The sequence below is a fragment of the Phocoena phocoena genome, chromosome 3 (assembly GCF_963924675.1).
Source record: "Phocoena phocoena chromosome 3, mPhoPho1.1, whole genome shotgun sequence".
Taxonomy (NCBI): domain Eukaryota; kingdom Metazoa; phylum Chordata; class Mammalia; order Artiodactyla; family Phocoenidae; genus Phocoena; species Phocoena phocoena.
This window is the reverse complement of record NC_089221.1, coordinates 144,614,265-144,630,440: the sequence shown is the minus strand read 5'-3', so window position 1 is coordinate 144,630,440 and position 16,176 is coordinate 144,614,265. Positions and strand designations below refer to the sequence as shown.

Here is a 16,176-nt window from a genome sequence, read left to right as displayed (position 1 = left end):
ACAAACAAAAAACAAACTTTATTGCTAAAAAAGGCTAACTATCATCTGAGCTTTCAGTGAGTCAGAGTAATAACAGCAAAGATCACTGATCAGGGATCACCATATCAAATATAATAAGAATGAAACACTGAAATTTTGCAAGAATTACAAAATGTGACACAGAGACACGAAGTGAGGAAACGCTGTTGGAAAAATGACACCAATAGACTTGCTTGATTCAGGGCTGCCACAAACCTTCAATTGGTAAAAAACATAATATCTGTGAAACGCAATAAAGCAAAGCACAATAAAACGGGATATGCGTGTATATAAAGAACTCCTACAACTCAACAACGACAACAAAACAAACAACCTGATTACAAAGTGGGCAAAGAACCTGAATAAACATTTTTCCAAAGAAGATATACAAATGGCCAGTAAGTACATGAAAAGATGCTGAACATCACTAATTATTAGGTAAATGCAAATCAAAACCACTTCACATGCATTATGACGGCAATTATTTAAAAAAAAAACAGAAAATAACAAGTGTTACAAGGATGTAGAGAAACTGTAACTCTTGTGCATTGCTGGCGGGGTAATAAAATGGTATAGCCACTGTGGAAAATGGTATGGCAAGCCCTCAGAAATTTAAACATAGAATGACGATACGATTCAGGGATTCCACTTCTGGGTATATACCCAAAAGAAGTCACAGCTGGTCCTCGAACAGATATCTGTACACCAGTGCTCATAGCAGTATGAATCACGATAGCCAAAAGGTGAAAATGACCCAAGCGTCTAGCGACTGATAAATGAATGATTGAAATGTGGTATACAGATACAAAAGAATAGTATTCAGCCTTATAAAGGGAGGAAATTCTGACACCTGACACAACATGGATGAATCTTGAAGTCATTATACTAAGAGAAACAAGCTGGTCACAAAAAGACACACATTGTGTGATTCCACTTATCTGAGGTACCTAGAGTAGCCAAATTCATAGAGACAGAAAGTAAAAAGGTCGTTGCAAGGGGCTGGGGGGAGTAGGGAGTTAGTGTTCAATGGGTAGAGAGTTTCTGTTGGGAAGATGAAAAAGTTCTGGAGATGGACGGTGGTGACAGGTGCACCACAATGTCAATGTACTTCGTGCCGCAGAATGGTACACTTAAACATGATATTTAAAAAAAGGTAACTTTCATGTTATGTATATTTCATCACAATGTATTTGCTAAAGTAAAAAATAAATAACATCAAACCTGATCTCTTCCATCTAAATCTCCTTTTAAGATATTCAGATGCATCAGAATGTCCTTTAATATTCATGACAACTTTAGGAGTTGTAGACTTTTATTACTATTTTACTGATTAAAAAAAACGAGGCATAGGTGAAGTAAGTCATTCACGATCACAGTGTTAAAAAGTGGCTGAGCTATGATTTGAATCGAACTAGTATAGACTACAGTTATTCTTTTTTTTTTTTTTTTTTTGTGGTACGCGGGCCTCTCACTGCTGTGGCCTCTCCCGTTGCGGAGCACAGGCTCCGGACACACAGGCTCAGCGGCCACGGCTCACGGGCCCAGCTGCTCCGCGGCATGTGGGATATTCCCAGACTGGGGCAGGAACCCACGTCCCCTGCAACGGCCGGCGGACTCTCAACAACTGCGCCACCAGGGAAGTCCTGGGACCACATTTTTAAATGGCTATTTAATATTGTGTGAGAAGCTAGTTAGAATTAAATGTAGTCTTGAAGAAAAATTGGGAGAAGCTGAAGTTCTGGGTAAAAATTGTTAGGGGCAGGAAACTGTTAAGATGTCACATATAGGACATCTTGTATGTACCATGAAGCCAGGGAGAGAGATGGAGAGGTAGAATGTACACAATGCTTATCGACCTTGGGAATTTTGTCAATAGCAAGATTATTTGCTGAGAAGAAACATCTCACTGCTGCATGTCACTTCCGTGCTACGCATCTCCAAAGGAATTCTCTGTCCATCTTGCCTGTGTGCTCATTTGCACTGTGGTGCAGAACAGCAGTCCCAGCCCTAGCTGGGCTGGAAACTGGTGAACCTACAAACTACGTGTTTGTGTGTGTGTACACATGCACACGCAAGTGCATTACGAGAAGGCACAAATAAAAACAAGAAAAGGTCCAACCTCTGTTTAGCAATGTCAAGAGAGTCCCTGAGAACTACCAATTCCCAATCTCAGAGTGGAAGACCTTGTTTCAGAGGCTGGGGTGAGGCTCTCTGGGAGCCCAGGTCAGTGGTACAGGTGCTTGCTTTTTCTGCCTGCTGGGATGGATATTGACATTTTCAACCAAGTGTCATCAGACCCCCAAACCACGCTTCTCAGCTTCTGCAGGGAAACTGCAAGCAGCTACTTTGCATGACTGTGTAGGTCTCAATTTTGACAAAGCCCTAGACGATGGGGTGAAATCCACACCATGCAGTAAGGGGGGCTTGGGGGGGCCTATAAACGTGGGGACAGTCTGGTCCAGCTGGATGCAAGGAACTTACACACACAAAGAATGTTACAGCAAGAAGGGAAGCTCAGAGACCTTTTGGGGCAATGCTCAACCTTGACAGGTAGGGAAACCGAGGCTCAGGATTATTAAAGATGGTGCTGTGGATTGAATCAGGGACAGAGTATAGAAAAACTAAGTTCTTCAGCTTCTACTTTAGAGCCGTCCCATTACACTCATGCTTCCCAAACTTGCCAGACCCTAAGAATCATCCGAAGAGAGGAGTGAAATCACAGTTCCTCGGTTCCTCCTTCACTTATTCAACCAGAATCTTCTGGAAAGAGTCAGGGGATATGTGTGTTTGCCAAGCAGTGGAGGTGAGGGGTATTTTGTGATGCTGTGTCAGTTTTTTCCCAACCTTCTGAACACTGTAACTCATGCCCCTTAATGCAACGCATTCATTGTCGTCTGTTTCAATAAGCCACACACATATTTTAGAGGTTAACATTTAACAGAGGGGTGGGGAGAAAAGTCTCTGGAATTAGGAAGGTTGGGTTTGAAACCCAGGCCCTTCATTTCCCAGTTTTGTGACTTTGGTCACTTAACTTCTTTGTGCCACAGTTTTCTCATCAATAGAATGGGTATGATGGCGATCCTTGCTGCACTGGGATGCGGTGGCGGTTAAATGAAAGTAAATGAAGTAAGGTCCATAAAATGCTCAGCGTAATAGCTAGCATGGAGGGAGAAGAAGGCCTCGGGCTGAGAGCCAATCCCATGGGCTTTGCATTTAGGGCAAGAGTAGGGGGTGAGTGTGCCCTTCTCAGCCTTGAGATGGCATCCAGGACTCACTCCATGCTGCTGGTATGCTGGGAACCCCTCTGGAGGAGAGGTGGCCAAACCAATGCCTGGAACCAGAAGGGGATTACAGGTAGCTCTGAACATCTGACCCCGACACCCAAGTTGATGGAGGAGAAATGAGAACCAAGGGACTCATGCATAAAACAAATCCAATTTGGGAGAGGAAATGACACGTGGACTTGATTTCCCGACCCCCAAATCAAGAGTGAAGAATGAAATCTCTCCCAGACAGGTGAGGACTCCTTTGACTGAGGCTCCCACCTGGGGCCCCCTCTGGGGCCCTTACATTGGCTCTGCCACTACTTGTCATGATATGTACAAAAAGTATTTTTCAAAACCTTCTCATTTAAAGACAATCTACAAAGTTCTAGAGCATAGAAAAACAGACAAAACAAAACAAAAAATAGGTATATTGAATATGTTTTGTAAAATAAGTATATTTCCCTGAGCTGGGATAGTCTAACCTGCCTTCCTTCCCTATTAGGATCCATTTTCTTCATTCATACATGATGAAAAACATTACATTTAGCAGTTGCTGAAGACACTAATTCATTCATTTATTTAATAAATACTTATTGAGCAACCATTGTGGACTGACACCAGGAATCCTCCAGCAGAGATTTCTGCGTAATGAAGTGAAGCTGAGAGAAGAAACAACAGCCTAGAAAGAACAGACTAAAGTTAAAATGCAGGACCTTAAAAGAGGTCGGATAAACAGCTTCACGATGTAGAACGACTTCTAAAAGAAAATGACTTTGTATTAGCAGCACAGTCCAATCATCCATGTGCATAAGAATTGCTGTGAGCTATTCAGGAAATCCTAAACTAAATTAAATTATAGCGGGCATAATCTGTTTAAGGAGGCAAGAAAATTTGTAGCATATGAAAGGAAAACTTCTTCCCCAAACCTAAAATATATAAGGAGAAGACCTCTCATTAACTTAAAAAATTTCTGTGCACCCCCCCCTTCTTCCTCATCCCCCATCCAGCCCCGTGGATGGTGGGAGAAGCCAGATGAGTGAGGCTGTCTAGGGCGGTGCTTTAAGTCTTCAGGAGAGGATATCATTTCTCACTTCTCAATGGCTGTCAAGACAAATTTGTAACATAGAACATCTGCTTTTCAGGTTCTGGGGGGCGACTATCACCCCAAAGTTGGCTAATTCCTGTAAACATTTAGCTATGAGCAATGATATTTAAGGTCTATTGTCTATGGGGCATACGGTTTACACGCTCCTTTATAGAACTAAGGTTTATGGACGGACCAAGTCAAGTTTTGCCCTTGGGCTGTGCAATTTTGGTGCATTAGTAGAATGGTTTTTTAAGTGAAAATATTCTCTATGGCTTATGTGGAGGGAGGTTATAAGACATTTTGACAGGATATTCTTTAGCATATGAATTATGGCATGTTCCTGAGAATCGTTCATCTGGAATGCACACATCATCTCCTGTAAGAGAGATATCTTTCTGGCCTCACTATAGCATTCACAGAATTTCCCCGATGCTGTCAGTTGATTTGCTTTTATCTCACAGATGTTGTGCATCTTTGCTCTTTCTCTTCTTGCTCTGGTTTCTAGGAAGCTTAGAATCAAGTTTTCTATCTTAAATAATGGAACAGGACTTTATGTATAGTATATAAGCCTACGTGTACGTTCTTCCCCCTAGATTTTTCCCTTTATCCTTACTGTATCATTTTATAGCTCTCCAGTTAAAAAAAAAATTGTTATAAGCTGTCACAAATTATAGGGAAGATGTAAGAAAAGGAATGAATCAATGGATGGATGGCTGAATTATTGAATGAGTAAAGGTCTTTTGCTTTATGATGCCAGATAAACATGAGAATCATTAAATTAGCTGGGCAATTGAATTCCTGGACCACTCTAGGGAACCGGGAGCTTCCTGGTTTTGAAGTATTACGTTCTTTAGAATTAACCAAGGAGTTGCTTTTTGAAAAAGAGCTGGTTGGTGCTTTGTGACCACCTAGAGGGGTGGGATAGGGAGGGTGGGAGGGAGGCGCAAGAGGGAGGGGATATGGGGATAGATGCATACGTATAGCTGATTCACTTTGCTATACAGCAGAAACTGACACGACATTGTAAAGCAATTATACTCCAATAAAGATGTTATTAAAAAAAAAAAAAAAAAAGCTGGGCACCTTCAATGCACTTTAACAAACTGACACTCTCCAGCAGGGACAGCTCCTTTGCCACACAGAACCTATGGAAAGGGTCCTGGCAGAGGCATACTGGTTACATTTCTTCTGTATCATTTGATGTTACTAATGAGTATTCCAAACTCCTTCTATTTAGACTTTCAAGAAAACGAAAACTCAACCTCTTAGAGTGGAGGAGGCAAGCCAATGCTTTTATCCCATAATGTGGCTGGCCGGGTATTTTCTGCCTCATATTCTGAGAGCAAAGTGCAAACCCCATTCTGATTTGGAAGGTAGTCTTATTTGTCCGTCGGCAGGAGCCTCCAATATGCTGCCACTGAGATCCAGATTTTTTTCTTCCAGGTGAGTTATTTCACAGATTTGAAAGTATGCTGCTATAGACAAGAAACATCTCTGAAGCTGACCTGTCCCGGCAGAAGGTCAGAACACAGGATGAGCCACTTGCTGGAGTTCAGCTATCTGGAAGAAAATGCTTGAGGTGATGGGAAACGTTCCTCCACTAAGCATCTCACTAGCTGTACCTGGGTATCTGCACGATTGGCATAGATCGAAGGTGAGAGCAATTTGGCTGCAAAGGTGCCAAGGTTTTAGTACTGTCCACTAAAGAATGCACTACAGCCATAGAAAATAATGACGGTGGAACCAGAAAGGTGAAGTTTTTTTGTTGCTTTGAGGAGGTGTTCATGTCAAAAACGTTTCAGTTGTATAGTTTATGTCCAGTCTGTCTCTTTAGAACAGAGGCTCTTTGGGCAGGAAGTGAGTGCAGTCACTCTCCTAATGATGGGTTTCACTAACGTCAAGTCATAACAGCAACAGTAAGAGGACAGCAGGAAATAATTCTTTTACTGTCATGTATGGGCTGAAGAAAGTGTTGGAAGGGGTTTTATTTCACCTAAGAAAGAGGCGAAGACCAAACTGGACCAGATCTTCAAAGCACAAGGTCATTGCCAAGAGACCAAATTCAAAAGTTCTGTGTTATTAACCAGCTAAACATAACGTAATCAATCACATGGTCGCTTGCTCTGTGCCTCCGCACCGACCGAAAAATCCAGCCCCTTTTCATCAAACTCAATTCAGAACACCCAGGCGCGGCTCTGTACTTTGCACCTTCTGTGTCAAATTCTATTTTCAATCCTTTATGTCAAATTTAAATTCATGGCAACTGCATTCAGATCTTGATAGAATCCCCAATTTGTCCTGGACCCCAAATCCATTCTGCAACACACACACACACACACACACACACGTGAGCACACACATTTGAACTTGATTTGCACTCACTTCAGCGCTAGGCCAGAGTCAAGAATTTTGAATGGCTGCGTGTTGGCCGGAGCTTTAACCAGTTCTCAGGTAAGTACCCCCCTGAAAACAAGGATGTTGCACATTGGTGTCTTCACCCCTAAGGGTGAAGAAATCATCAGGGTACTTCTTGTGTGGGATGAAAATGGACCCTCAAATTGTCTGTGGTATTTTGCCATTACTGAAACTTAAATTGCTATCAATCTTAAGTGAGCTGAACAAATTGGTGTGAGTGATGAAAAAATGGATAAGTTTGACTCTGAACACACACATCTGTTGTGTCCACCAACATGAGGTCTTGATTAGGCAGAAAATCAACAAAAACTCCCTATCAACCACTCACAATCTGATACAACGTCCAAAAGAAAAGAAATCACTCACAGCGTTATTACTAAGAAAACATTCTAGACAGCCCTGAGATTAAGAACTGACCCCTCTTATGGAAATCAACTTGGCTTGGGTATACATATAGGCATAAAAGGATATAGTTTTTAAAAGCTCATTTTCTTGCTAATAATCATCTTTTTTAAAAAGCTATCAGCAGGTGCACCTCATTTCAAAAGCGTCTTGTACTTTATAATACAATATTCATCACAATTACATAGTATGAAATAAAAGGCAGCAAAACATAAGCGAGGATAGTTCAATTAAATGCAACATAATCTCTGCAGCAAAAAAAAAAAAAAAAAAAAAAAGATCCTGTAGCTAAAATCAGGTTCTGATGAAAGAAAAAAAGGGAATATATTTCCACATATTTTTAATTATATAGTATTTCCTCAAACATGATTTTTCATAATATATTCCATTAAGTTAACATCATATTTGAAGAAAGAGCATTTTCCGATTTCATTCTAAGCCTGATTTTGAGCAATTACAGTGTCATTGTTCCGCGGTAGAAAGGTTGAATTCATTTACTGTGTGGTTACGCTAGTCATGATTGATGTCTCTTCTCCAAATGATAAACCAATCACCCCAATGATGTAATGTCATTTTAAGAGTGCCATAATCACATTTCTCTCAAACTAGAAGTTCTGATGAGTTCTAATAAAGATTTATGGTAGATTAAAGGCCTTTATAATATCAACAATGGATTGCTCATTTGATGAGAGATTTGATTAGGTAATTTTTTTTGAAAAAGAATATGAGTTTACTAAATATATCAGGCCTGGCTCTGAAGAAGGGCATAGGCCATCATAAGTAGCAGTACATCACTCCATCTCCTGAATGAATCATCTTAAATGTATTTACGAGGTCCTCTGTAATTGTAGAGGTTGAGGCCACTGGTGGCATATACTCATGGGTGGAGCTAAAACACAATCCCATCAAGAAACACTCTTGGCGTGGAAAGCTCTGGATTGCCTTTGATGGGACATGCTAAGGAACACCACCAGTGGCCAACTCAAAAGATAACTCCAAAGCCTTGGGGTCGGAAGCAATTAATTTTTGCAAATGTCTCTCCTTGGGCCCATGGGTGCTTAACCCTAGATATTGCTCAATCCTACACTCACATGTTTTGTGAACATACCACCAACAGCAGAGATTGAAATAAGGCAGGGCTAGTGTGGGACTTGGGACAACTCCACCTAAGATTTAGAGATCTGGAACTGAGGCGGGCACCACAAAATCCTCAAAAGGGGAATGGAACGCTGTGACCAGTCCCTTTGCTCTGTGAATGTGAAAATCACCACGAGAACCAGGGATTTAGAGGCAGTATATATCATGGTACCACGCAATCAGCTTGTTAATTTCAAGTGAAGTGGGACAAATAGAGGGTTAGAGGAGAGGTCACCCCCAAACACTTCAGACTTGGCCAGACATTCAGCATTCACGTCAAGGGAACACAGTTTAATCGCAAAATCATCTAAACAAGGAAGCAAGAGTCAGAAGCCAACCATCAAAAAAAACAAGAGATCTGAGATGCACACACACTGGGCACGTGAGGGTGTCCGGGGTCACTTGGCTATGACCAGAATTGTAGTAATACAGCATTCAATATTCCATCGTCTCTCTGCACTTCCCCCTTGAGACCTGCATGCTCTCACATGCAGCGGTGGGCAAATTCCTCCCACTCTGTTCGGCTAAGCAACGCCTCTTCAGTAACTGCAGCCTTTAAACAAACATACTCTGGAACTGCGATGCCACCAAACGACAAGCGCACTTCACCTCCCCGCTCCCCACACCACCTTCTCCCCGGCCCTTGTTTCACAGTTGTCATTTTGCAGGAGACTCGAGACCGTCACACACACAACATGTTCAGACACCACAGTTTCCTTACCACTGCTGGAGGCTTGCTGGGGCCCTGGGCATGCTCTGAGCAGGTATGAATTGGGGGAGAACTCCTCATCGGGGTTGGTGTCCATGATTTGATGGGAGGTGTTGCTGTCTAGCAATGGCATCTGGCAGCTAACTGGTGGAGGATTATGGGAGCTAGGCAGCTGAGCAGATGGGAGGAGGCTAGACGAGGATGTAGGTGGAATGGGACGACCTGGGAAAGAGGACAGAGGGGTCAAAGGTCAGCAATGAATGTCATGAGAGCAACCAGAGAAAGTTACATTGCAACCACCTCACAATACAAATAGCCAAAAAAAAAAAGAAAAGAAAAGAAAAGAAAAAAAGATGCTCCAGATGTATTTTTTCAAGTGGTTTGAGGTTTCTCCAAATGTCTAAATTCATACGACCACAGTTGCGTATTTCAGAAGACGGGCATGAGCGGAAGTGACCACAGTTGCGTATTTCAGAAGACGGGCATGAGCGGAAGCATCCATCTACGCAGCTGAAATGGAATCAGTCAGGGCAATATCCACTTCCTTCTCTCTCTCCTGCTATGGTCCTAACTGAAGTCTCCATCATCTCTCAATGGACTAGCTCCCTGAGGCTCTCCCTGCTTCCACTCTCGTCATACGCAATCTATATCTCCCTTTGTCTCTCTCCCTTCTCTACAGCAGCCAGAATGCTTTTTTTTTTTTTTTTTTTTTTTTGTGGTACGCGGGCTTCTCACTGCTGTGGCCTCCCCCGTTGTGGAGCACAGGCTCCGGACGCGCAGGCTCAGCGGCCACGGCTCACGGGCCCAGCCGCTCCGCGGCATGTGGGATCCTCCCGGACCGGGGCACGAACCCGCGCCCCCTGCATCGGCAGGCGGACTCTCAACCACTGCGCCACCAGGGAAGCCCCAGAATGCTATTTTAATGATAGAAGTTGGGTCATATCACTCTCCTGCTTGGCACTCTCCAATGGCTTCCCATTGCCTGTAGAAAGGGACCCAAACTCCTTATGATGCCCTGCATGTCTCTCCTACTCTGGCAGTAAGTGCCTCTCTCACTCACCTCTGAAGTGGTCCTTAACCACACTCCACTTGGCCCCTTAATCTCCAGCCAACGTGCCATCTTTATTTCTGTTGCTTGAACGCGCCACACCATTCTATCTTCAGTCTTCACACTTCCTGTCCCCTCTCTGCGGAACATTCTCCCCTACTCGCCACATCGCCGATACGCACGGACCTGCTTCTCTTCATTCAAGCCTTCCCTGTTTGCCTTCTTGACAACTGCCCACTTACCTGCTCTATCCTACTAGCCTGTTTACATTTCTTTAAAGCCCTTATTACTATCTGAAGGTGGATATATCTATTTATTTTATTCACCCCTATATCCTCAGTATCTTCCTCACAAATAGCACCTGTTGAATGAATGAACAGATAAATAAGGTAGACTAAAACCAAGTTAATTAGTTTGGGGAAGAAGCGGAGGAGAAGCAGAGAGGGTGACGTATTTGCATCTCGAAGGATTGGCCAGTGCCACCACCCTCTCCACCATGCGGTTCTCCTGGATATCACGGGGGGATTCCTACAAAGAAAAGCCACATCAGGCCACGGGGAGGAGCAGCCGTCCTGGCAGGAGGTACGGGCAGTGCCTTGGAGCTGGCCTTGGGTCAAGAAGTTCTCCTGCCGCACAGAAGGCTGCTGCAACCTCTATTTTCCCATGGCAGGGAGGTCCTGGCAGCCAAATTGCTAAGTGAAGATAATTGCCGTGTGGACTTTCCCCTGCTTCACGCTTACGTCTTCGGGTCCTTGTGACTGCATGTCTGCTGGTTTGTTCATCTGGGAAGCTCAGAAAAATGAGCCAAGGGCTGCAGCCCAGGGGATGTGCCCTGAATTGGGCGTTGCGGAGGAAAGGGTAAGGTATGAAGAAAGCAAACTTAAGAACCAGGCTAGAGCTTCCACTCAGGCAGAAGAAACCTGTTTTCCTGCTTTGAGATGCACTATGTGTGTGGAGGCATTTTCAGGCACCTCAGATGCATGTTAATTTTTGTCATCACTTTTGAAATTGTATTTCCTGATCAATTGCTCGGTGCATTAAATGCTACTTACTGATAGTTCATCGTGAATGAATAAAATGTATGAGGGGGCTTCCCTGGTGGCGCAGTGGTTGAGAGTCTGCCCGCTAGTGCAGGGGACACGGGTTCGAGCCTTGGTCTGGGAGGATCCCACATGCCGCGGAGCAACTAGGCCCGTGAGCCACAACTACTGAGCCTATGCATCTGGAGCCTGTGCTCCGCAACAAGAGAGGCCGCGATAGCGAGAGGCCCGCGCACCGCGATGAAGGGTGGCCCCCGCTTGCCACAACTAGAGAAAGCCGTCGCACAGAAATGAAGACCCAACATAGCCAAAAATAAATTAATTAATTAATTTAAAAAAAAGGTATGAGGGCCTCCAAATGGCACTCTGCTGGATGCTGAGGATACAGAAATAAATAAGACATCAGCCCTGCCCTCAGAGAGCTCACAGTCTAGTGGGAGAGGCGGAGAGTAAAACACATCATTTCAGTACCACCTGATAAGGGGCAGGATGGTCTCATGTAAGAATATGGTTCTGTGGGGACCCAGAAAAGGGACACTTGGTTTGGCCTGGCCAGGTGGAGGTAGTGGTGGAGAGCCAAACAAGGATTCCTGGGAAAGGTGGTGTCTGGGCAATCTTCAGAAGAAAAGGAAAGGGACTCCTGGCGAGAGGAAATACAACTAACAATAGCACAGAGGCATCAAACCACTAGCCTATTACCCTTTTTGAGGGTGGGAGTGGCAGAAAGAGATAGGAAATAAGGTACCCTTAAAGCTTAAATGTTAGGGGCTCAGTAACACAGCTGAAGAAGAACCATCCCTGAAACAGATCAATGGATGAATGAAGTTTGAGTTGAAATATTTAGTTCATTCGTAACTGTTTGGGAGCCATATAAGAGGCATGATATTTTTGTGAGATGATCTGGCAAAGGTAGACTGAATACATCAGTGTCATCAGAACCAGTACTCACATTTAATCAATGTGATTTCCCCCCAAAGTCTTCTTCTAATAACAATACTACCATCATTATTACTATTTTAACTGCTGATGTTTTTGCACAATGACTATCTGCCACTCACAGCGCCAGTCACCGTACATAGATTATCTCATTTAATTCTGAAAACAATTCTATGAGGTTAGAATGATTATAATCCCCATTTTGTAGATGAGGAAACTGAGGCACAGCGAAGTGAGATTGCATAGCTAGCAAGCGACAGGGGCCAGGTTTGTCTATTCCCAAATCTACCCTCTCACCCTGTCTGCATGGTGTTTGCCCAAACAGCATGGTGACAAAAAAGGAAGACAGTGACGTACAAGGAGGGGAGGTGATGGACAGGTCCAGTTCCCCATCTCCCCATCCCAAGGCACTCTCGGGATTTCAAGTAAGAAACATTTCTTTGAATAACCACTGATAGCAGCTATCAGCCGGTAGAGTTCAAAGCTTTTCTCGTAATTTTGTTATGAAGTTCAAAGTGGCTCTTTCACAGCCATGTTACCCTCCACCTTCTTCAAGGCTCCTGGTTGCAGAAGCGTCCTGACCAGGGCACTGTGAAGTTGGCATTGACGTCCACTTAGCAGCGGGGCCCTGGCAGGAACAGATTTTAACTCACAATCAATAGGCTTTAAAGTTTGTATTATTGAGGCATATCTGAAACTGCATGTTGAAGGATGGCTGGGAGCCAATTTTTAAATTCCTTTGAGTGACTGAGGTGGAACTGAAGTTCAGGGGCAATTTTCCAGGGGCCTGATATGATAGTTGCTGTGAAATCATTCTTTACATGAACTTGTTGAAATTGTGTTCAGCGTGAATTCATTTCCTATAGCACAGACAGAAACGCCTTTTAATTTATACAAATACAGACAATGCAAGAGCACTCCTAACACGGTGAAAGCACTGGGGCTATTCCAGTGTATTGGAATACACATCACAGAATTGTCTGATTCCTGTAAAATCCATGCCTCCTTAAAATCTATGCCTTGGTAGCGCCTTAAATTCTCTACCTGGTATCTACCACTACTTGGGAAATTTCTCAGTCCCTAGATCTGCCCCCAGCCAAATTGTACGCTATTTGCTATGTCATTTGCTAATTTTGTTCACTTATGCTACATTTTTCCCCATGACTGTTACAACTGACAGAGACCATCTGTACCGACACAAACAGGTTCCAAAGTACAGGGGAGAAAGCTGGAACTTATACAGGCTCACTTTATAGACCAGGATTTCTTACTAAAATACTTAGCGTGGGATGGGCATGTAACCAGGGGCTATGTCCTCACCCAGTTCCTATTCTATGCACTACGGGGGCTCCCTGACCCCCAAACTATTTTTGAAGTATCATTCTGAATGGGTATAGAGTCCACAGCAAATGTACAGAAAACTGAGTTTAATCAGTCCGTTAAAAAGCAAGAGGAAACACGCAAAGGCAGCAATATGTCATTCATTAAACTCATATGGTCTTGTATGTGTGTGGGTGTGTATGTGTGTTTTCCAAGATCCCCATGTAAATCAAAGTCTAATTATCTGTGTGATTGGATTCCCCATGACCTTAGAAATGCGGACCAGTTCGAATTGTGCTGATTTATCTGTTTCCAAATGAATAAGATTTTGTGATGGTGTCAACTCCTAAAATTTTTCTGATTGAAAGAAAGACCTACAGCCAGACAGAACAGTTCCATGTGAACTCTGATAGACTGGGAGCGGCTGTTTGGAAGGCTGTGTTGAGAATGATTCTGAGGACGCCCGGGTTTCAGTGGTATCACCACTTAGAAAAATCGTGGACAAGGAGTGGGGGTGAAAGGTAGCGGATGCACAGAGCATATTTGCCATCTGTGCTCTAGGACTTTATCCACCATCTGCTTCAGTCACACCTGAAAACACTATCCTACAGCATCTGCGGTTTAAGTCACATTACTTTAACTCCCAATGTCTCAATTACAGCTCTATTTTTCTTCTTAAACTGATTTGGAGCCAGCTTTAGTTCTCCCACCCAAGATTAAAGGGCTACAATCTCCTCTCCATCCCCAAAGCAGTAAGTATCATCCATGAAATTGCTGCTTTGCCCAACTGTTGCTAATATATTCACTCACTAATTTATGAGGGAGGGCATGTTGCAGATCAATCCCCAAATTCACTTCTAAACGAGTTCCTTCTTCACTCAAAAGATTAATGGCCAGCTGACATTAAAATGTTCTGTGTAGACAATGTATAATTGATCTATGCAGGGACGGGGTGTCAGGATATTTGGTGGAGTAGAGAGACATGGATGGGAGACAGTCAGAACAAAGCAAAACAAACAGCATGAAGAATAATTACATATAAAATGATAAGTTAAATGACTTCATTATCAATTATACATGTGCCAAGTATTTTACATGTACTCTTCTCTTTTTACATGCACAATCTTCTATGAACAAAATCCTATTATCATCCCCTTTTACAGGTGAAGAAACTGAGGCTTAGATGGACTAACTTTCCTAACATTGTACCACTAGCAGAACTGGCTGGGATTTGAACTCAAGCATTCTGACGCCAAAACCCAAGCCTTGAATGGTCCATTCTACTCTTGTCCGTATTAGAGAAGCGTGATTGTTAAAAAAACGAAAAAGGTGTGAACCCCAGACTGACTGGCCCTCTTCTGGAAGGCACCATCGAGGTCATCCTAGGTGAGGTAATTAACCATAAACAGCCACAGTGATTGCTCACACACGATACATGATTTATAAAGAGAGAAAGCAATCCTTAAGTCAGAAACGGGAAATCCTCTGCAGCTTTGTACGTTTAAGGATTAATAAAAATATAGCTTTTGTGTTAAAGCTGAGTATTGCAAAAGGACTGCATTAACAAAAGCAAAACAGTTGGTTAGAGAATTTAAACAATGGTCCTAATGACAGTTCCCAACACTAGCTATTTATTCAGATGTCTGATTAAATTATCCATTTCCCCCCAAATATTTGGGGTGTGTGAAGTCCCTGTTTTTGACACAGTGAAAAGTGAGGTATGTGACTATGTATGTAAATAGAAATAATTTCACTGCTTGAGATTATGTCCTCCTTTTTGTTTGTAATCAATGAATAGTTGAGGGATGTGGACCCACTTTCTCTGGAGTCCCACAAGAACATCGTTCAGGAAGGCGCATTTGATCTTTTAAGCTCTACCTAGCACATGGAACTCGCAGAGGGCTGTGTGGTGGGACATCCTTCAAGGTATGGTGGGCTCAGTGAGGCACTGGGCCATGGCAGTCATGGCCACCACCACGTCTGCAGACCCTGACAACAAATCTAACCGGACTCCCTACCTCCAGCTGAAGGAACGCGGACGAAGCCACTGCACACCCATTCAGCCTATTTTATGTGCCAAGTACCAGGCTTGGGGATTTTTCACAAAGCCTTCCACAATGATCACAACAACACTGTCTAGAGACTCAGGGATGTTAGTAACACACCCAAGAGGCAGAACCAAGATCTGAACTTCAGTTTGTGTTTTGCCAAAACTACAGTGGGCTCTTCCCAAACCTGGAGTTAGCTCACATTCAAATTCACCTGTTAATTGGCTTCATCATCCAACCCACCCCATTCTCATTTTCCACTCTGCCCCAAATGAAACCCTGGACTCCAATGGATGTGATCGTCCAGTGGTCTTTTGCAAATGTGTATCTCTGCCTTCCTGCCTGCAGTATTCCTGTCTCTGTACTGTGCAATCCATCCTTAGTTTCTTGGCCTACCCGCTTTTATCTGTCCTCCAAAGCCCAAGTGGGGAATGGAGAGGGCACAGACTTTGGAGCCCGGCTGACTGAGCTCTGCCACTTTCTGTGTGAGTTTAAGCAACTAACTTTACTTCTCTGGGGCTCTTCGATGACACTAACTTCACATGTTGCTGTGAAGACTGGAGATGATATACGTAAGGCTGTGTTTGACACATGATAGATGCCAGGGACCCAGATGGAGCCAATGACACTTGCAGCTTATCAGTTCCAGTCGGTTCACAAGCACCTACTGTGTGTGCATGGCCGTGTGACAGTTATGGGGTCTTGTCATTCTTTCCTCTTGGGGTTGAGTCTGGGAGATGGTGAGGCTGG

General features: G+C 43.5%; 1 protein-coding gene across 2 annotated transcripts in view; it reads right to left on the bottom strand.

Moving 5' to 3' along the window:
* The window catches only part of TENM2 (teneurin transmembrane protein 2), a 990,950-nt gene that overhangs the window by 400,035 nt on the left and 574,739 nt on the right, over window positions 1-16,176 (bottom strand). For both annotated transcript variants that reach the window (XM_065874146.1, XM_065874147.1), the window contains exon 3: window positions 9,047-9,256. In XM_065874146.1, the coding sequence (XP_065730218.1) occupies window positions 9,047-9,256 (210 nt within the window). The remainder of the gene's footprint in view (window positions 1-9,046; window positions 9,257-16,176) is intronic.